Below are 22,557 nucleotides of genomic sequence, written 5' to 3' on the forward strand. Positions count from 1 at the left end.
TTGTATCTATAATCAATCTTGGACAGCATTTATTTTCCTTTGGTACTCTTATCCTTTGCAACCTACTCTTGCATTAGACTCCCAACTGCAGCATCTTCTTGGTTATCCCAGCATCTCTTCTTCCCCTTCTAGAAAGGTAGTGGGAACCTGAATCCAGAGGGAGGAGCAGCTACTGCTCTTTTCCCTACCTTCTACAGACCAACTGAGATTTTTAAAAGACCTACCAAGTAAGATCATGAACTGTAAAACACACACTGATGGCTAACAAGCTGTCCATCACAGTATTAGAACAGGACACAGAATGTAACGTGTCTGCAGATATGCAGACATAGAATATAAATGATTTGGGAGAGAGCTTTTGTCTGTTCAACAATAACACGTCTGGGTTTTATTGGCTCTGAAACGTTTCACATTGTGCAGGACATATGGGTGGAAAACTGAAAAATATGAAAGTTCCTCAACATTTGGATGTTGAGGACTCTCTCCCTTCTTCCACCCACCAAAGCTATTGCCATTAAAATAGTTGTCATCTTTATGTTGGATTCTCAGACTACAAAAATGCCAAGAAAATAATTTAACTTTTTAAAACCATCAAACTCCACTTTCGGCTATGCTGCTTTTGATTAGGATCTGGCAATGGCAGGAAACAAATGGGGGCTTTGCTGCTGAAGTTTTTGCAGAGGGGTTAATTGGGGCGGATGGCTTTCTGTTCCAAACTGCTCAAGGCCACTGAAGCATTAAAGACCAAAGTCTCACTTTTTCTGTCATCTGACCAGCTTGGTATTAATCTTTCTGGAAGGGATATTGAGCAGTTGGCAACTGTTGAATTTTTGGGAAACAGACCATTTTAGAGAATGTTCAAAAGATATGTACACTCGTAGAGCAGCAGCCACCACCACCAAGTTCTGGGTCCTTGATTGACTTCTGTGGAAATGTCAGAGTTGGAAGCTGTGGATTTACAGGACTATTGTATGCCAGTGAAACATGGGTGCTGGGGAGGCTGAAGAGCATCAGACTGACATCTTCTATTCTCATTGTCTTCGTTGGCTGCTTCATATTAAGTGGCAGGATAAGATCAGCAATGAGCGTATTGATAGCTAAACCCATCCACCACCCTCATCAGCATTGGTTCAGTCTTGCTGACTTTTTTGGTACGAACATACTATTAGGATGGAAGACCAATGAATTATGAAATGCGTTTACCAAGGAATGTTCACATGGGCACCAAAAATTTCTGTGGTGCAAAAAGATTGTTCGGTCTATGTCCATTACTGGCATCCATCTAGACAGTCTTAAGGATGTAGCTAGATACGATCTCAATGGCATTTGATCTGCAGGAAGCCTGTCCCTTTGGGATTTGCCATGATGATGATTTGCGAAGGATGCTTTTGAGACTTCATGACTGGAAATATATGCTTCTGGTATGATTGTTTTGAGGGAAAGAGTAGACTATAAAATGTGGGGCAATGGCTACATTTGGATAATCTAGCTAGAGACATCTAGCCCAGAAGGATTGGTATTATTCACAGAGGTCTTAAAATGGTGTTAAACTCCTGCAATTGTCAGTTTTTTCTTATCTTTGTGGCATAACTCATCCCTCTTCACCCCTCAATTTAATGTCAATTTAATATTTACATGGTACTTGTAACAGATAATCTTAGAGGATATTATCTTATTATATATCTTACAGATTGTACAATGAGAACTCTTCCTGTAAGAGCTAGCTATTAATATATTTTACAAAATCAGTAGCACTTCAAGAAGTTTAACTATATAATGCTATGTTCACTCCTTGGGTAATGAAGTGCAATTGGGGAGTATGGGTATCCCAGTAAAACTGCTTGCATGTGTATTTAGGCAAAATAGATATGATATACATTTTATACAGTAATTTTGATTTATTTAGTAGTCTGATCTATGGCAATTTAAACTGTATCTTCTTTTCCCACCCAAACTTCCTTACTATTTCCAGTCCTCAGTAGAGATGTTCTTTTCTTCCTCCTTTTCCTCCCTCCTCAGTTGCACAATGCTAATTTGGACTGATTAATAACACACTAGTGTGTAGACTTGCAGTATCAATTGGGTTTTCCTTGCTGTTTCTTATGGTGCACATTTTAACTCTCTTCTTTTTCTTCTAGGGAATGCAGCCTCATCTGCAGGCTCTGCTATCACTGTACAAACTTTTCTGCCCTGAGCTGGTGTCCATAACTCTGCCTGCAAAGATGAAGGTGAGGAATGGAGTGACTCTGATGTGTCTGTATTGGGATTAAAGTCTGTACTGTCCTTCCTACATAAGCAGCTTTTGCTTCATGATTCAATGGTGAAAGAATAATTCTGTACCCTCTCTCCACTCAGTAAAACGAAACCATTAGAGTTTTCTATGGGAATTGCTACCATTTATTTATACTGAAGTGAGAAGACATATAAAACGATTCAGCAGAGAAGGGCACATAGCGAGCAGGTGTAACCATGTCCTTACTCTCATCCTCCCTTTCCTGTCTCCCTCCTATTGTTATACTATTTTTATGTCTTGTATATTTGATCATAAGCATTGTGGGGGAAGGTAATATCTTCCTATGAGTCTGCTGGGCATTGTCCAAACACCTTTGGGTGCTACTGCAGCACAATAATGGAAGACACAAGTCAGAGTAAACATTAGATCGGTGGTTCTCAAACTTCATTGCACCATGAACCCCTTCTGACAACAAAAATTACTACACTACCCCAGGATGGGGGACCAAAACCCAAGCCCATCTGAGTCCCACCACTCCAGGTTGTGGGGGGGCAAAGCCCGAGCCCGACCACCCCAGGCCAGGGGGAGGGGCGAAGCCAAAGCCCAAGGACTTCAGCCACAGGCCGGGGTGGCCTCTAACCTGAGCCCTGCTGCCCAGGGCTGAAGCCCTTGGGCTTCGGCTTTGGCTACTGGCAGTAGGGCTCGGGCTTTGGCCCTGGGCCCCAGCAAGTCTAAGCCAACCCAGGTGACCTCATTAAAATGGGGTTGCAACCCACTTTGGGGTCCTGACCCACATTTTGAGAACCTCTGTATTAAATTATTTGCAGGCCTGATATCTAAATTGAAAGTTTTAGCATATGAAAGTAATGGTGGGGAAGCTGACAATGTGTTCTGAGATGGATTTGGGGGAGTTTCAAGGTAGGAACAGACTGTATGGCTTTATTTTCATAAATGTTTGTGTGCTGTGTATGCAGCAAGTTATTTGGTGAAGTTAAGATATGTACGCTGACTATCTTATTTATATGCTTCATACTATACAAAGACACCAAGAACTCTGCAGCAAACTAGATCTAAATTTTGCAGCAAGGCTGCCTGGTTTTTCTGGCATTCCAGTGAGGCAGATTTGTCCAGGTCTAAGGCCTGGTCCCCACTAAGTCCCTACTTCGGACTAAGGTACGCAAATTCAGCTACGTTAATAACGTAGCTGAATTCGAAGTACCTTAGTCCGAACTTACCGCGGTCCAGACGCGGCAGGAAGGCTCCCCCCGTCGATGCCGCGTACTCCTCTCGGCGAGCTGGAGTACCGGCGCCGACTGCGAGCACTTCCGGGATCGATTTATCGCGTCTTAACCAGACGCGATAAATCGATCCCAGAACATCAATTGCATGCCGCCGGACCCTCCGGTAAGTGAAGACAAGGCCTAAAAATTGAGGCTTTTACTGACTACAGTATGAAAGCAAATTACACAAGCAGTCCTTGTGGCATTTGTTTAATGTTCATTTCAGATTATTTTACATTGCCCCAAATTTTCAGTTTTCATTGTGCTGCAGATTTATCTGTGAGAGTAGTTGGAACTTTTGGTACCCACACATGCATGGGAGATAGAAATTTCCAGGCTTAGGACAGTTCACCTAAAAAAAAAATTATAATCTATTTTAGGTAAATTGGTTCATAAGACAAATTTAGAGTTTCCACATGGGGGGGAAGGGGGAGGGTTGCATTAATTAAAGGTTATGATTTAAAAGCTGATTGTAACTTCAGTGGTGCAAACTTAGTTCAGATAAAGCCTTATGCTGGCAATTTTGTGTTTGGTTTGTATTTCAAAAGTTTTCTTCACAACCATGATGTCTAGAAACTTAATCCAATGTTCAGTGAAAGCTGTGATTATCCAGTTCGCTTCTATGGCAGATCTCACTGCTGTTTGAAAGCATGGGATCTTCGCTATAAAGACACACGTATACCTGGGCAGGTTTTATTTAATACATGAAATTCTTTAGATCCAGTCTTTATGAATGGACAGCATATCATCATCAGGATCCTAAAATAGATGCAAATTTCCACACTTTTGAGATCCCGGGGACTTTTTTTTCTTACCTTTGGGAAAGGTCATATGCCTTGAAAATTACATACATATCTTTCAGATTGTAGTCAAAGGATAATGAGTCCAGAGAAATAAAAGCTGTACTGTACTGTGACAGAGACCTAGCACCTTTTGGACTGTCAAGCGCAGTCCTTACAATAGAGCCCATAAATGTCACTGTAGTGACATGTATCAAATTGGCAATTGATTTTTCTGTCACTCTGCCTTAGAGTTTGGTCTCACACATAGGTGCCTGGATTGTGTTTTTAGACCTACTTCAAGAACTCAGAAAGCCTGTGGAAGGCAGCAATCAACACCATAAGGCGAAGAAATCAGGGAACGTCTCCAATATCCCAGCAACTGATTCTAGGCGCAGGTCACCCTCAGTCCCGGAAGAGAGTAAGTTATGGGAACTTATGTGAATCCTAGAAAATGCCAAGCATGCTGAATTGTAGAAAGGAGCTGGGATCTGGATAGACATTGCGGAAGGTAGTGTAACTTAATGAGAAATTCTGTCTTTATATTGCAAGTCTGGGATGTGATTCGCAGGATAGCACTTTGCAGGATAGCAAGTGAGTGATTCCCAGTTTGTGCTAATATTAGTTGTCTTGTTTATAGTGTATTTATCTGACTGCACTGAAATCCTGCTCGCAACTATTAATTTTGGTTTCCTGTTTCTCTCTCCAGAAATGGAATACCCAGTTGATTTTGCCTGCGTGCAGCACTGACACAAACAACCCAACTAGGAGCAAGGACATCAACCATGCTGACATCCTCAGTCACAGTGAATCTTTCCCAGTGGAGCAGCTACACACCTTCTTCCAGCTCTTACAGAACATCCACCACCTAGAGGTGAGTGTCATGAAGGCCTCACCTTGAGCACATGTAATCTTAAAGGTGACCTAGGGATACATATCAATAACCTATTTATTGGGGAATAGGTGCACACGTTATCCATCTCCAAAGGGATATACTGTATTGGGGAGTGATATGAAAACCTGGAACCTGGGTGTATTCCCTGGTGGAAAGGGTGTGGACTAGTGTCAGCTTTGTTTGAATACCTTTCAGAAGCAGATATTCAATAGCTGGTTGTCCCGGTTTCTCTTGCAGTTTCCTTCCCAGATGGGCTCAGTGCTAAGGAATTCCTTGCTGCTTCACTACATTAATTGTATCAAAGATGAATCTATCTACTTAAGGCTCTACTATTGGATGGGCCAGACTCTTCAAGAAGGTAGGAACTTAACATTACCAGGTATGGTGGGGAGGAAAAGGGATAACTTTGAGGCTGTAATGGTACTTAGCTGTACCGGCATATGTGATTGTTTTACTGGTACATAAAAATACTATCTGAGATGACAGCATTGACTTTAACAGTACCTATGATGGGGGGGTTGGATTCTGCTTCTGGTTGTTGCATCCTTGTCTGTACTCCTTGTACTCTGTTACGTTATTCCTTCTGGTTTAGAATGCACTTGGTATAAGCTTGATAACCAGCAGTATGAAGAAGAGTTCAAGGACTTCCTGGATATTGTCTACAAGACAGAGTGTTTCTTGCAGGTAAGCACCTACTTAATGAAGCCCTGTTCTCAATTAAGCCTTTGCTTAGTATGTATTACTGGCTCATCCATTTCCTGTGGGATGCCTTAAAGATTACGATCTTAGAAACAGCAATAAGAGATCAGCAAAAATGTGTTCAAAGGGCAAGTCCAGGTTGCTGAACTGCCCCCTCTTTCTGGAGGAATGATAATTTGGGAAGCAGCAGTCATTAGCTGATGGATTGCATGAGGGAGGGACTCTGCCCTTCTTTAGTGAATCGTGGCGGGGAGTCAGAAAAGGGAAGGGATTGTGATGAAATTTTTTTTTGAAGGTTTTAATCTTTGTACCCTTCAGGAGGGGTTCTCTTCCTGTGAAGAATTCTTGTATAAGAGCCTTCCCCTCTGGGATGGTTTCTGCTGTCGATCGCAAATCCTCAGGCTGGTGAGCTGGATCCCCCTCAGCAGCTTCTCGGGTATGTAGTCTAGACTATGATCTTGGACTATATCTGATCTGGCTGGATTGGATTCTTCCATAGATATTTGACTTCTCTCCTCTGTTTTCAGAAATGAAACCACATCTTTGTGAACCTCTGGCACAGCTTTTTTTTACATCATCCCTTTATTTTAAGGTAATTCAAGGTCGTTATATTGGTCACATGCAGATCTAGTTGGTATTGCTGTCCCCACTATGGGAGGTAGGTAAAGCAATCTACAGACAGTAAAATGGGCTTCCCAGTTTGGCGTTGGATCTGGACCCGTCCAACATGGGTCCTCTCCAGTTTATAGAGAGAGTTAAAATGTATAGTGGGAGGTAACTATTTATTTTAGGAAGCCCTCTTGCTCCTTTTTTTTTTTTTTTTTTTAAATAGGCGATTTCAACTGGAAATAAGCAACAGTGTTTCAATTGGAAATACACCTCTACCTCAATATAACGCTGTCCTCAGGAGCCAAAAAATCTTACCGCGTTATAGGTGAAACCGCGTTATATTGAACTTGCTTTTTTCCACCGGAGTGTGCAGCCCCCCCCTCCACCCTCCGGAGCACTGCTTTACTGCATTATATCCGATTTTGTGTTATATCGGGTAGCGTTATATCGAAGTAGAGGTGTACAAATATATTTTGCACCCACCGTGCTGCTGATTTAGGATAGTAAAATCCAGTAAGACAACTTTTTTCTTTTGTTTCATCATTTCAGCCTGAGTTCTGTGTCCCTGCACTTGTTACACCCTCTGTTAATCTCCCTGTCTTGAGTGCAAGTGTCCTACATGGAGACCTACATGAAGGCTTCAGCTTGCTCTCTCCCCAGTCTCTCTTGTAGTCCTGATGATAAACTGTCTGAAACCTTCACAGTATACTTTGAAAATGATGGCCCATTTTTATTTAGCATTCAGACACTCCTCTACAATGTACATAATTCACTGCTTTCTTTCCCTCCTGCAGTGTAGTGTTCTTGAAAGTCTGAAGGAGCTGTTGCAGAACTGGCTGAATTGGCATGTGATGCAGTTGGATGGGGAGTCTGATCCTAAAATCAGTCCTTTGTAAGTTCATCTGAATTGCACACAATGCAGTATTTGTGTGTTGTGCATGAAAATATCCTGTTTTTATTCCCCACCTGTGACTAAAGAGTCAGAAAATGCTTTACTGCTTCTGTGACAATTAGCTTAGTTGTGAATCCTGTTTATTTTTTTTTAATGTATTGCAATCAAGGTTGCTATGGTTTATTCATATGTTGTATCTTGCAGTAACGTCATTAAAAGTACATATCTTAATGTTTTGTATGTCTTTTCAGCAATGTAGTACTCAAAATAGAATGAATGTATCAATAGCATGAACCACACTTGCAGCATTTTATTAAGGGAGTTATGAGGTATGGCTGGATAGCCTCTGCATAATCCTTGTTTGCCCAAGTCAAAATTCCTTTTTCACTCATTTCTACTTGATGACACAAACCAGTATTTTCTAGGCATAGAAAAGAACGATCATCTGCCTAAGGTCTCATACCCAACTCTTCCTCATAGTATCTGAACATTTAATTCATATCCCTCCCTTTCTGACTTATGAGCGCTTTTTAAATTGTCAAAATAGTAAATATCCTAACTTAACTTAGACCACAAAGCAGGCAGGTTGGGGTTAGTTTTGTCAATCCAGGCTTGAGGCTGTAACACTGAAGCAGTGATGCAAAAAGCTATGTTTGTAAAAATACTAACATTGAGAACATACATGCCCAAAAGTCAGCAAATTGAAGTCAAGAACTCTCCAGCAATGAAGATGTGGCCATGTTTTGTGTAGTATTTTGGATAACTCTGTTCTGTTTAACTTGGATACATTCACAAATTAATGTTGCTGACTTCAACACTGAGGGTGGGGAAACATAGAGTTCTCTTGTCATTCTGCTTAACTCTGCTCTGTATTTTAAAGCTGTGTTGTGTTAACATTGTCTGTTTCTCTGACTGCTGTTCTAGGAACACCACTCTTTCTGGACTGGTTAACTCTGTGGCTGAGCTGATCCACTTTGTAGGGTGGATCGCCACTGTAGCACTGCGCTTGGAGAACAATACTACTTTCTTGCTGTACTTTATTCTGGATTTCTATGAGACAGTATGTATATCCCATTACTCTTAGCATTTTAAGATGTCCAACCTCTCTAAGAGCAGTTTCCACTCATTGTACAAGAGCATAACATATCCTTCCTTGTAATAATTTGTAGATGTTATGCTTGATTAAGTGCTACATCCTCCTAATTGCTGGACCGGTCCACTAGTCATAGATGATAGCTGCTGCATCCAAGTTTAAGGCCAGAGGGATTACCAGTTTAGTGGTCTGAAATGTGCAGGTCAGACTAGACAAACTCCACCCAGTTTACCCCCAAATTTAGTTTAATCCAGATTTTTTTGACTCAAGTACTTCACTCCTCTGGAGACTAAATTGTGTGCCACAGACAGAGAATAAGAGGGATCAAGAGGTACTAATGCCCACGGCCTCTGTAATGGCACGGAATTGAGTAGGTGAGAGATGCCCAGATGAGCCTAGCAAGCAACCCAAGCCCCATGTTCCAGTGGAAGGCAAAAGAATCACAGGGTCCCTGCCAATCTGACCTGGGGGACAATTCCTTCCTGGACCCAAAAAGGGCAGTCTGATCCTGAGCATGTGAGCAAAAGCATCTGAGAGAATTCTCTATACTGCCTGACCCCTTCCAGGAGACTAACTGAAGACCTGAAGCATGGATCCAAATAGCTATCATAGAGAATTTTGTATTGTTTTTTAAGTGGGTTGGGTGCTATTGATATTCACACACACGGAATAGCAAGATATTAAAGGGATACAACTAACTTGAAAAAACTCAAATTTTAATACTTTTTAAATACTTTTTAAAATATTTTTCTGAAAAAATTAAGACCTTTTCTTTACTATTTGTTTCAGAGTGTGGTGGGTAAAAACATGATTTAAAAATAAAGGGATTTTATATAAATTACTTTTTTCTTTTTAAAAATAAAAATTTAAATCTGACGACAATGTTAAGGTCTTAACTTCTTATAATCTATTAAAATCATTTTAAATTTAAAACCAACACTCAAGCAGTCCATGTTTGGGGCCAAACTACTGAATCTGGAGGAAGTCACTGGCTAAACTGGAACCAGAGTTTATTGAAGTGCTAAACCGGCTTTTAACAGAACTGGTTGAATCAACTAGTTCATTAAAAGTGGAGAAATTGATGACGAGTTGAAAAAGCAAGAAAACTTGTCTTCGTCTTTCAATCAATGAATAAAAACAGTGTGATAGCATGAAGCATCCTAGTTCTAAAATCTTAAAGGATATTGTGACCAGAAGTAATTAGTTGAATCTAGAGGTGCAGCCGTGTTAGTCTGTATCCGCAAAAAGAACAGGAGTACTTGTGGTACCTTAAAGACTAACAAATTTATTTTGAGCATAAGCTTTCGTGGGCTACAGCCCACTTCATCGGATGCGTGTAGTGGAAAATACAGTAGGAAGATATACATATACACCACGAAAGCTTAAGCTCAAATAAATTTGTTAGTCTCTAAGGTGCCACAAGTACTCCTGTTCTTTAGTTGAATTTACTAATACTTCCTTTATTTAACAGATTGGTTAGTTATTTAAACATAAAACATATTTTGATAATTTTTTCTCGTGTCCAGCACATTTAAGGTGGTTTTATTTAACTAACAAAAACCATTAAAATGCTGTTTGTGTCCTTTGAATTGAATTCCAGTTTCTATCCACATACAGAGTGATACAAATCACAAGTGTAAAATATTAATCTACTAAATCCAAAATGCCTCATTAACCCTTTTCTAATATAAAAAAAATTAAGAATCTGAATGAATGTATGTAATCTACATAACTGATTTAAATAAATACATATATAGTATAGTCTCGCAGTTGGCAAAAAGTACCAAATTTAGCATACATTTATTTAATTGCAAATCCTATGTGTTTTAATGGTTACCCACTAATGAGAACCAACCTTTCTTTAGAAGAATAACCTAAAAAGTACAAATTATAAAATAAGATTAAAACTGATTTTAAATCAAGGTTTACTGCCTGCTGATTTTAAATCATGAATAAATCACACCTTTTCTGTATCAAGCTATATGTAGAGGGAAACAAATTCAATTCAAAGTGCACAAAAACAGCATTTTAATTTAAAATCTCTTGGGGGCAAAGCTTTCTGCTGTGACCATGGAATCCCAACAGGCTAATTATAACTACTTGAATTGTCTAACTGTTAAAATTATTTGGTCTCTGTTATGTGGTTCACTGGTAATACCTAACCCAGACTTGCTGTTAGGTCAGGTTTGGTCCAGTCCAAGCTACAGATACAGAAGGAGCATGTAGGATCAGAGAGAAGGTGGCTGCTGTATGTTTGCTAAAGGGAAAAATTAGATTTCCACTACCCAGTGCTAGAGTGTAGGCTAATTTTCAGGGTTTAGACTGACATTTACACAAGCTCCTGCACAAGGGTCATGGTGGATTCTACATCAGTGGCAATTTTTGAGATCAAGATTGGATGTTTTTCTAAAAGATCTGCTCTGGGAATTATATTGGGGAAGTTCTATGGTCTGCCATAGGACTACAAGAGGTCAGACTAGATGGTCACAGTGGTGACTTCTGGCCTTGGAATCTATGAAGGAGTTGGTGATGTGGTTGGGGAGGGAACAAATGGAATTGCTTCTCTCCCACCTTCCCTTCCAAGGTGTCAGAGTTAACAGGAGCACAGACAAGTGACACAATGCTCATTTTCCCCTGTAGGTGTTGTGGGGATTGATAAGGGTGGTTGTAACAACCTGTCTGGATTTGTTTCCTTCCTGCAGGTGTGCGATGTGTATCTTAAGTATAACCTACCCTTGTTGGTGATGCCTCCTCCTGGAGTTTTTTACCCAGCACTGCTCAGCATGGATGCTGTCAGTCTGAACCAGCTCTGCTACATTATGTACAGGTACCAAAGATGTGGGAGGGCTTTCAACTTTATCACCTCTTCTATTCTGATCATCCGTTGTGGAGATGCCACTCTTTGTGTTGCGAAACAAGAACATTGGAATTCCATGAAGTCTTCTGTGTTCTCTCCCTCTCTCTGTGTGAAAGGGGCTGGAGGGGGAGTTCTTGGGCTATTCTGAGTGCTGGCCATATACTTTACAGCAGTGATTCTCAACCTTTTCCATATTGTTATCCCAAGTAACAATAAAACCAAGTTTCAGGTCACTGCTCCCTCCTCAGGATGCCATCTCTGAGGTAGGTAGGTGTTCCTTTAATACTTTGAGAGACCTTAAGTAACTCACCTAATAGGTTCAATTCCTGACTGACGCCTAGAGTGTCAAACTCCCCGGCTTGTGCTCTAACCCAGTAGTTCTCAACCAGGGGTCCTTGAGCAGGTTTCAGGGGGCCCTCCAAGCAGGGTCAGCATTAGACTCGCTGGGACCCAGGGCAGAAAGCCAAAGCCCCACTGCATGGGGCTGAAGCCCAGGTGCCTGAACCCTGCCACCCGGGGCTGAAGCCGAAGCCTGAGCAATGTAGCTTTGCGGGGGCCCCTGTGACATGGGGCCCCAGGCAGTTGCCCTGTTTGCTACCCCCAATGCCAGCCCTGGCTTTTATATGCAGAAAGCCAGTTATTGCGGCACAGGTGGGCCATGGAGTTTTTAGCATGTTGTGGGGGCCTCAGAAAGAAAAAGGTTAAGAACCTCTGCTCTAACCATTAGACTCAAATTTGCAGAAAGAGGAGTTTAGGGCAGCGCTGAGTATGAGGTGTTCTGCTGCTTCTGAGTCTCGGAGGCCTGGAGGCTGCCTGCAGGTCTGGAGAGAGCATTGTTCATTTCTCTGTAGGACCTACTGAACTGCTGCTGTTCTTGGTGGTGTTAGTTCCAGTGGTTGCATCCGATAAGAAAAGTAGCCAATTGCTGACAGCTGGCGTAGGGCTGTCCATGTGGCTTTCTCTCTGAGGAGACTGCAGGGTAATTAACGTGACAGGGCGCTCTCCAGGAGATAAGAGCAGCTAGTGATTATTTATACAGAACAACTGTCAGGTTCCATTACTTCCAGTGGCTTCCATTTTCTATACTCGCTGAATGAAAGGCTCCTTTTTAAAAGCACACTGCATTTTTGTGCTAGATTTCAGGGCTGCACACTGCATATAGCCTGTTGAGTCATATGAAGGTGATTTTGTCTCTGATTTGGTTGGAACATATTGCTCCTGCAATAAGGTGGTGCCTTCCAGTCCTATGTTCTCTGTTACTAAGGAACCTCAAAGTCTGTTAGTTGAATGAGAGCTCATCTCTTAGTATCTTCCTTCTCCCTAGTCCCTGGATAGAGGCTAGCCCTGTGCCAAGTGGTGAAGTCCCTTTGAACTCTTCCTTCTGTCAGTGTTTATAATTAAGGCTGCGTGTCAGTCACAGAGGTCACAGATTCTGTGACTTTCTGTGACCTCCATGACTTCTGTAACTTCTGAGTTGGGCAGCCCCATGGCCAGCAGCAGCAGTTTGAGAATGGGCGGGGGCTCAGGGCTGGGGTAAGGGGTTGAGCTTACCTGGGGGCGGGAAGGGAAGCTCCCCAGAAGCAGCCGGCATGTCCCTGTAGCTTGTAGGCAGAGAGGTCATGGGGCTCTGCACACTGCCCCTGCCTATAGGCACCACCCCGCAGCTCCTATTGGCTGTGGTTCCTAGCCAATGGGAGCTGTGGAACCAGTACTCATGGAGGGGGCAGCACATGGTGTCCCCCTGGCCTTCCCTCCCACTAGGAGATGCAGGGACATGCCATCCACTTCAGGGGAGCTGCGCGAAGCTGGGTAGGGAGCCTGCCAGTCCCACCAACCCTTCACCCCCAGCACCAGCGGGGATCTCAGGCCACCAGCACCCACGGCACTCCTGGACCACCACCCCATCCCCCCACCCCAAGCACCCTTGGCCCCCCCAGCCCAAGTTTTAGTTAGGGGTGTATATAGTACAAGTCACGGACAGGCCACAGGCCATGAATTTTTGTTTACTGCTTGTAATGATGCTGGTTCTGGCGGGACCCAACTGAGAGTGCCAGTTCAGGACAAATTGCTTAAAGCAGGGCAGTTACAGCCCAAGGCTGGGGTTTTTCCACCTCTAAGACAAACCAAACCAGACAGACAGAGAGGACTTTGGTTTTGGCCCACTGGCTAACCATAAGTCACCCAAGCAATTCCCTTAGACACTCTAGTTTCCCAGTATTACCACCAGTGCCACTCGTTATGGGGAAGAATGCTTATGAAAACCAATACCCCAATAAAAGAAAAGAGGTTCTCTCGATCCCAAAGGACCAAGCCCCAGACCCAGGTCAATATATAAATCAGATGTTACCCACAAATCATGCTGTTGCCAATCCTTTAGAATCTAAAATCTAAAGGTTTATTTAGAAAAGGAAAAAGATATAGATGAAAGCTAGAATCTGTTAAATGGAATTAATTACATACAGTAATGGCAAAGTTCTTGGTTCAGGCTTGCAGCAGTGATAGAATAAACTGCAGGTTCAAATCAAGTCTCTGGAGTACATCCCCAGCTGGGATGGGTCATTCAGTCCTTTGTGTAGAGCTTCTGTTTGTAGCAAAGTCCCTCCAGAGGTATGAAGCAGGATTGAAGACCAGATGGAGATGAGGCATCAGCCTTTTATAGTCTTTTCCAGGTGTAAGAACCCCTCTTTGTCCTTAATGTGGAAAATTACATGGGAAGTCCCTGCATACTTTGAGTTACAAGGCGTATCTGCCTTCTCTCAATGGGTCAGTTGTATAGCTGATGGTCCTTAATGGGCCATCAAGCAGGCTAGGCAGAGCTGACACCAACTTCTCTGGGGTGTCACCCAGAAGCATAGCAAGTTTTTTGGCCTGTTATGCAAGACAGCCTAAAAGAGCATAGCAGAGATTTGAAATGCAGACAGTACAGCGCCAATATTCATAACTTCAACTACAAAAATGATACACATATACAGATAGCATAACCATAACCTTGTCTTAGACACCCTATTTGACCCCCTTTATCAGGGCTGGCTCCAGGGTTTTGGCCACCCCAAGCAGCCAAAAAAAAAAAAAAAGCCACGATCTGCGGCGGCGATTCGGCGGGAGGTCCTTTGCTCCCAGCGGGAGTGAGGGACCGTCTGCCGAATTGCCGCCGAATACCTGGACATGCCGTCCCTCTCCAGAGCATCCGCCCCAAGCACCTGCTTGCCAGGCTAGTGCCTGCCCTTTATACGAGATTTGGTGTCACTACAGGACTTTGGTTGCAACAATGATCTATATAGTCCCAGTTCAAGTCAATAACATGTTACTGCTCGTGATCTGTCCATGCCTTTTTCAAAAAATACCCGTGACTAAAATGTAGCCTTATTTATAATTGGAGGAGGAGAAAAGCTTAGCAGTCTTACTAGTGGAGGATAAAAGCTGCCATTAACTTTTTCTGAAGCAGCACTCCTGCCCTTCTCTAGTATTTATCTGCGTTAGAATTCAGAGGGCACTTAAGTCTCTCTTCCATTTGTTCATTCCTTTAGGTATCGAACCAACTTGGTAGCTGCAAAAGAAAATGAGCTGATTAAAAAGGTACCATGAACAAACCTTTGCGGTAAAGTACTGTGGACGGTAATAAAAGGGTTATAAACAAGTTGTTGGGGAGGCAGTGCTTTAATGACACAATTGCAAGGGATAAGGGTAGTGCACCAGTGCTATGCAACTGAATTGTTTTCTGATCCCATCAGACAATACTGCAATTCAAATTCAGTAGCCAGACTTACCAAGAGTACAACCAGTACATAATGGCCATGGTGGGCTGTCTGTGGACATCCAGTGCATTCCAGAAGGATATCCACCCTCAGGGCATTCGCCTAGATCCGGAAGTACTGAAGAAAACCAGAGTGCAGGAGGTCAGGAACAGCTTCAACATTGTCCACCACCCAGCCCTGATGGGCTATGCTATCCTCTTCCTGCAGCAGGTAAGGGTGTGAGCAATGTTTCAGAGTGGCCCCCACTATTGCACTGCCAATGAGTCACTCCATCTTGAGAATTCAGCTGGAGAACTGTCCTCCCCCCCTCCTTGTACTGCTTGAGTTCACTTGTGTTTTTCAAGCGTTGGTACTCTGCTAGGTGGGCTGAAACCAGTGCTCTGTGTTCATCTCAGCCCAGCAGCTCAGTCTGAACAGTTTAGTTTTGGTTGTTTGCTTGGTATAAAAGTATATAAGGCAATGGTTTTAAACATGCTTTGCTTTTAAACTCCATGATTATAGTGTGGCCAAATCATTTTGAGACATGGGTAGAAGTAATACAGATAAATATTAAATGCCCAAAAACTTCATAAGCATGGAATTAAGGTTGCCCAGTGATGCCTTGTGTCATTCTAGAATGTGGAGTGACTAAACTTAAACCTCTTGAAAACCAGGGAAATGCAAAACTAAGATATATACGCCCCCGCAACACAACCTTAACTGTCACCTGGAGCTGGCACTAACTACTGGCAATAGTTCAATTAGCAGGGAAGGCAGCATAATTAATAGAGATGAGGCTGTTCTATAGGAGTTTGTGGTGGTCTCCACAGATTTGAATTCCAGCATTTATCTGCATGCACTCCAAATGCCTTCGTTGTGTTACTTAGAGCTGTATTGAATGAGGGAGGAATAAGTTGGAGCAGGTTCTGTTGTGATATGATGAGATGCATGTGTACTTGGAAAGATGAAGTATGCCCCATTTCAGCACTGATTTTTGTACAGCGTGTCCGCAGAGGTGTGCATAGGTGTCGCCTTGGTTTGGGGATGGTCAGCATTCTATGGCATACATAACAGTGGTCTTTAGGGCTTAATGAGGAGGAAATGAAGGCAATGTCTCAGAAGGAATCCTCAGGACGTGGGCGAAAGGGGGGTAACGTTTAGCAAATCTGGGGTGGCTTGTGTAAAGTAAGCTCAGGGTATGCCTACACTGCAGTTAGACACGCGCGGCTGTACCATGCCAGCTGATTTGGGTTTGCGGGGCTCAGGCTAAGGGGCTGTTTAACTGCAGTGTAGATGCTCTGGCTGGAGCCCAGACTCTAGGGCTCTGAGCGTCCCAGAGCTTGGGCTGCAGCCTGAGCTGGAACGTCTACAATGCAATAAAACAGTCCCTTAGCCCGAGCCCCATGAACCCCAGTCAGCTGGCACTGGCCAGCCGTGGGTTTTTAACTGCAGTGTAGACGTACCCTCAATGTTTGAGTGTAGGCCAAGTGTAAGTAGGTCCTGTTTGCTACTCCTGTGAGTTTTGCCACAGCAAACAGGTGTTTAGCACATGAGCACCAAGTCTGTCTTGCCGAAGGGTTTTGCAGCATCTGTAAGGGAAGTACTAGTATGTGTTTTATTGGCATGCTGGGACCTTACTCTGCCATCTTTGAGCTAAGGTCACATTGTGGGGGTGGCATGTATCTTAACTTCGTATTTCTGGTTTTCAGAGGTCTAACATCAGTGCTCACCTGGGGAGCAGGGAGAGTAGCTTATTCTCAAATAAATGTCTACACTTGCATCTGAAGAAGTGAGGTTTTTTTTACCCACGAAAGCTTATGCCCAAATAAATCTGTTAGTCTTATGGTATGTCCAGACTACCCACCGTATCGGCGGGTAGCGATCGATACCCGAACACGCTCCCTGTCGACTCCGGAACTCCACCAGAGCGAGCGGCAGTAGCGGAGTCGACGGGGGAGCCGCGGCCTTTGATCCCGTGCCGTGAGGATGGGAGGTAAGTCGGAATAAGATATGTCGACTTCAGCTACAGTATTTCCGTAGCTGAAGTTATGTATCTTACATCGACACCCCCACCCCCAGTGTAGACCAGGCCTTTACGGTGCCACCAGACTCCTTGTCGTTTTTGTGGATACAGACTAACATGGCTGCCCCCTGATACTTGTACACTTGGAGCTGTTTGTTTTGCTTCAAATTCACTCTTGACCTTAATCCAAGTTAACTTTCAATTGTAGGCAAGCATTCAATTCCATTCTTTAGGAAACATCATTACATCATCCTAACTGTATTTCATCTTTCCTCTCTAGTCACTCACTGCTAATTTCCTTGACCGTACTTCTAACGTAAAATCAAAGTCTACAGGTGTGTGTTAGAGCATTTAAAACATTGCTCTTAAACCAGAAGTCTTTAGTCTCAGGACAGAATTTCCAAAAGGAGCCCATGCAAACAGAATGCAAACAGAGTAAGGGATATGCACAACATGCATTCTCTGAAAACTGCCAAGCTCTATCCTACCCTTGAACTTTCAGTGCAGGGGTGCAGCTTATACTCCTGAGGGAATTCTGTGCCAAAAATATTAAAAATTCTGGGCACAATATTTTAATTGTCAACATAACACAATATAATCATACCATTTTCAATTATTTTGGTAATTTATTTCAAATACCTATCAGCGACTATGTCTGTAACAATACAGTCAACAAAAAAGATTCAGGAAATGTTTTTTGACAAACAGTTTCCTTGCTAAGAATATTAGTACATCTCTATGACTCCACAGTGAGCGAGAGGGGACAGTGTCTTGCACATATGCCCAGCCCTACCCCCCCGTTCCAGATGTAGGGCAAGCAGGCTCAGCCCGGCAGGATCCTAGTGTGGGTGGATCCAGGTGTGGGGTAACTTGGGTATGGGTGTCTCAGTGGGGGGGATCTGGATGCACAGGGGCTCATTGGGAGCAGGGGGAATGGGATTTTGCTGGGGGGATCCAGGTGAAGGTGATTGGGGCTCAGCAGGGGTGTATGGGAGGGATGGGGCATGGCAGAGGGTCTGGGTACAGGGGGCTCAGTGGAGTGGTCCAGGTGCTGGGGGAGTGAGGCTCAGTGGGGAGTCTGAGTGGGGTGGGGATCTAAGTGCAGTTGGTGGGGCCTTGGTGGGGCGGGGGTCTTGGTGCAGCTTGTGGGAGCTCAGTGGGGTGGGGGTCTGAATAGAGAGGGGTGGGACTCAGCAGGGGAGTTTGGGTACTGGGTGGCAGATGGGAGGGCAGCTCCTTGCACAGTAGCCCCTCGCCCAGGGCATGATGGGAGCAGGAAGCAGGGGGTGTGTGGAGCTTCCTGCAGACTTGGGGATGGGTCTGATCCGGCCCTGGGAGCGGCCCGTTCAGGGGAAAAAAGTTCCGTATACTGCCCCTCTTCCCAGCCCAGCTGTGACTAGCAGCTGGAGCCCAGCGCAGCATAGGAGCCACTGACGGGGCTCTGGGTGCACCGCGAGAGGGACAGAGAGAGCCCAGCACCACCCCCAAAGCAGTGATTTTAAGTGTCTCCCAGCTTTTCTCAATGCCCGAACCAGATGTGCCCTGCCCCACCCCATCCCCAACTGCTACCTGGGAGGGATGCATGAATCAAATGTTCTCTGAAGAAAGAGTAAAATCTGCAGGGGACATTTAATTCTATTCTTGCGCAGTGGCACAGAATTCCCCCCAAAATAGCCGCTTAGATTCTAAGACCACAGCATGTTACCTTGCACCACCCAGTTGCTCTAATTACAAAATGTAACTGTGCTATTTGTTCACTTAACTGAACTTTGAAGGGATTTTCCTTATGTCCTTAAAAATGCTTTTACATGATAAACAAAAATTGGGAGAAGGGAATTCTGACTTCTCCAGCATTATAGCAAGACTTTCTTGGTCAAGTTCTTTTCCTTCCATCTTTCTCCCGAGGTCCTCTTACACCTCCCCACACCTGTAGAAGACATTGCTGATGGGCAATGCTAGCATTCCTCATCCTGAAGCACTGACTGTTCTCTACATGGGAACCACAAACTGGTTTAAAGATCCTTAGGAAACAAAGGAGAGGAAAAGTTCATGTATACAGTGCCTGCTTTTCCTGAAAACATGCTCCGTTGTTGAGTAAATATTTCCAGAGCACCAGAGGGTGCTGCTCTGCAGCAGATTCAGAGAAGTGTCCCTGAAATAGTGAGGTAATAAACTAAGCCTCATAGGGTTCTCTACTTTTGCTCCGTTTGATAGTGTTGAGATGGTGGTTCCTTAGCCTTTGAGGCACAGGAGTTCAATAAGTTTATAAATATTACTTGTTTCTGTCCAGAAGTATTGACTTCTGGTAGAGTACTTTCCATGATACCTTGCTATTTATGGACTGGTGTCAGGAGAATATGCTACAGTATGTTCACAATTGCCATAGCTTCCTTGCACTCATGGAGCTCCTGCTTTAAGGGGACTCAGCAGAGCTGAGGCCCGGCAACTCAGGACAGAGGGTTTTATCTGATCTGACTTCTGTTTACTTAATATTTTTTTTCCCCCACAAGGCTTGGCCAGAAGATAAAACACTGAACTTCAACTTAATTAAGGTAATGTGTTCTATTTTTAAATCTTATGTGAAAACTGGCTGTATTTAGCTATAGGTTAGTAATATAAATACATCTTCAAAAATACCACGTCCAGGAGAAGAATAAGGAGCTCGAAAGGAGGGTTTATGCTCTCATCTGGTCATGACACATGAGAACTCAATCAAAGATGAAGACTCACTTGTGGACCCACTACAAAGTTCCAGCTGTTCACAATGAGGACAGCACATTGTGTTACCTGATGACTAGAGCAGTGTACTTTGGTCTGGGAACGTTTTGGTGTAGCAGCCATGTACAGCCAGTGGACTGAGACTGTTACACGCCTCCGTGCTGAGGCTGCATTTATTGTAGGTCAAGAAGTTCTAGTTACCTCTTAACTATTGGAGAATTTGCTCCTGGGAAAATTCTTCTCTCACAAATGGATTAAGCTTGTCCAAATTTCCAATATCAGTCTAAATAGCGTTCACATTCTGGGGTAGCGGTATATTCTTTTCTTTAATTTTAAACTGAATGTACTGCTAAAGTGAACGGTGCTAGAGACAGAAATCCTCCACTGAATAGGGTCAGCCTGGGCAGTGACCGTTCAAGCTTCCTCTTGTGCTGCCCTGTCAATGTGCCTCAAAGCTGAACTAGGGTAACTTCTCATTGTGGGATGGGGAGTTCAGTTTTATGGCTCATTCACTCCTCAGCCACTTCGCTGGACTTGCCAAGGAGACAACTAGTGGGCTTCTGTCTACCAGAAATGGGATTTATGTAGGTCCTGAGTAGTTACCAAATGGTAAAGACTTGAGATCACTATCAGGGTAGGCCAGATTTGAAATGGTGACCTATAGGTAAAGGGCTCAATGTCAGATCCTATGAGGCATCCAGTCACTTGGGAGCCTGGGGTGGGATGTAATCTTTGTGCCGGTGCATAATCATGTGGCAGGGCAGGTGTATTCAGGCTTTTACTGTCTGTATTTCCATATTTCCAGGTTAAGGCAAAAGGAGGCTACAACTGCATCTATGGCCCCAGACACTTAACTACCTTATTTCTGTTTCTAGGGGAGGCAGTGGAACTGGTATCTGGAATATCTCTATGTGCAGGGGTTACAAGGCCTGAAACTCTTCATCGAAAGCAGCATCAATCGTGTTTCTCAGGTCTCCCAAACCACGTCAGGGAATGTTCAGGTGTAACAGACTGGTTCATATGGATTCTTCTGGTTGTCCAGACCAGGAAAGCAGAGTATAGCAGGCCCTGCCTCTAACACCTTTGTCTAGGGGAAGAAGTACTGTAGACAGAGCCATTAGCTGTATTACATTTTGATACTGACATCACCTTAGGAAAACAAGGACAGAGAGAGAATGGTTGAACTGACCTTATTCAACAGTGCACTGAACCTGGATGTCCCTGCCAAACTTCTGTGGTGTGATGCTGCTGAGTTTGTATCCTGTGCAATGTCCCTGTTCACTATCAACTTCCTCATACTGGAATGTCTATTTCAACTAAGCTGCAAACACTTCTGCCTTTCTTATTTCATTATGGCACTTAGCAGTGCTCCTTCACTTAGAAGTGATTCCTGACCTCCCGCTGCAGTGTGTAATGAGGAACTCCCTGTGTGTATAAACGCATGCATGCGTGCACACACCCCTTTCTAAGATATTGTATATATTGACTCGGGGACTTTAAGGAACCTGCTGGGTCTTCTGTGGTGGAGTCTATTTATACTGGTTTTGAGGGTCTGTGACAGGCTGGCCTAACTGACCCCTTAGATTTTGCTTTCAGTATGAAACCTCCTGAGGATGCTTTCCTTTGTACCAGTCTGTAGGACATTCTCGCACTGCAGCTGGAAGATTTAGCGCTGAAGTTCATGTTTTATGGATGCTTTGAGCACCCTAGGGACATTGCTAACAGCTCACTATTTTCTTGTGACAAGTCTAAATGCAGTTTTCCCTTTTGTGCTTGTAGCAATGTACATAACTGTATATTGTATATGTTTATATTATGTAAAATACTGCCTTAGTGCCACTGCAGAGGAACTCTCTTGTGAAAGGTTTCTTCCTTCCCGCCCTTTTTAAAACTCAGATCCAGTTAAAAGAAACTGAACTCCATTTCCTAAGCTGGATATTTTGGGTGAACTTCATACTGATGGTGTAAAGCAGGGTTGGGACTCTTCAACTTCCATGCTCAGAGAACAAGAGAGAGAACATTGATCATGATTCCAAGTAGTTTGTACTTTCTTTCTGCCTCTAAAAAGGAGACACTTCAGGAAATGTTGACATGTTTTTCCTTTTTCAGCGATGGTTACCAACATGGTGGTGGTGTCTTGCCTGTGAAAGATCCTGCTTGTTCCTTTGTCTCTAATACCATATTAGTCTTGGGGTCACGTTGTTGAAGGCTAATGATCTTGTTAATAAACTCTTATGTTCAAACAGTGGGTCTGAGAAATGATTTTTTACTTTCTCATCTGTGGCTATGCCCACCTGTGTGGCTCCTATCTTCCCAGATAGGGGGAGAACATTTTGCTGAAAGACTTTTTCACTTTTGACGGAATTAACTTTTGTTTGAGGTTAACTTGTGATGTCTTGAAGCCTTTTTCCCCCCCCTCTATGGAGCATAAAACTAGGTCACCCTCATGGGGTCCTAATAGGAAAAAGATATCTCCTCATCCTTCCTCTTTAAAGGGTAGCTCAAGGCCCAGAATGCATCCTACTGACATTCTCACTGTGCTCCAGTCTCCCCTCAGGTTGGGCTCTCTTACCTGGTGACGGTTCCTCAGTACTGAAGCTCAGCCCACCACATCAGTACCAATGGCCTCCATCCAGCTCTCCTGGGTATCATTAATCCCAGTACCGAAAGCTTTTATGGTGTCACATGATCTTGCAATGCAAGCTCTACCCAAATCACCTCTCCTCTGTGGTGAAAATACCCTTC

The 22,557-nt window shown here is 43.7% G+C and overlaps 1 protein-coding gene across 1 annotated transcript in view; it reads left to right on the forward strand.

Moving 5' to 3' along the window:
- Positions 1-22,055, forward strand: part of CENPI (centromere protein I) — a 30,298-nt gene extending 8,243 nt beyond the window's left edge. Inside the window, exons 8-21 of the mRNA XM_034782347.1 lie at positions 2,139-2,228; positions 4,585-4,713; positions 5,002-5,166; positions 5,425-5,545; positions 5,780-5,871; positions 6,205-6,322; positions 6,414-6,478; positions 7,290-7,387; positions 8,312-8,447; positions 11,183-11,307; positions 14,865-14,913; positions 15,069-15,302; positions 19,605-19,646; positions 20,688-22,055. Coding sequence (XP_034638238.1) covers positions 2,139-2,228; positions 4,585-4,713; positions 5,002-5,166; positions 5,425-5,545; positions 5,780-5,871; positions 6,205-6,322; positions 6,414-6,478; positions 7,290-7,387; positions 8,312-8,447; positions 11,183-11,307; positions 14,865-14,913; positions 15,069-15,302; positions 19,605-19,646; positions 20,688-20,819 — 1,596 coding nt within the window. The 3' untranslated portion in view covers positions 20,820-22,055. The remainder of the gene's footprint in view (positions 1-2,138; positions 2,229-4,584; positions 4,714-5,001; positions 5,167-5,424; positions 5,546-5,779; positions 5,872-6,204; positions 6,323-6,413; positions 6,479-7,289; positions 7,388-8,311; positions 8,448-11,182; positions 11,308-14,864; positions 14,914-15,068; positions 15,303-19,604; positions 19,647-20,687) is intronic.
- Positions 22,056-22,557: the final 502 nt, after the last annotated feature.

The sequence above is a fragment of the Trachemys scripta genome, chromosome 9, assembly GCF_013100865.1.
Source record: "Trachemys scripta elegans isolate TJP31775 chromosome 9, CAS_Tse_1.0, whole genome shotgun sequence".
Lineage (NCBI taxonomy): Eukaryota > Metazoa > Chordata > Testudines > Emydidae > Trachemys > Trachemys scripta.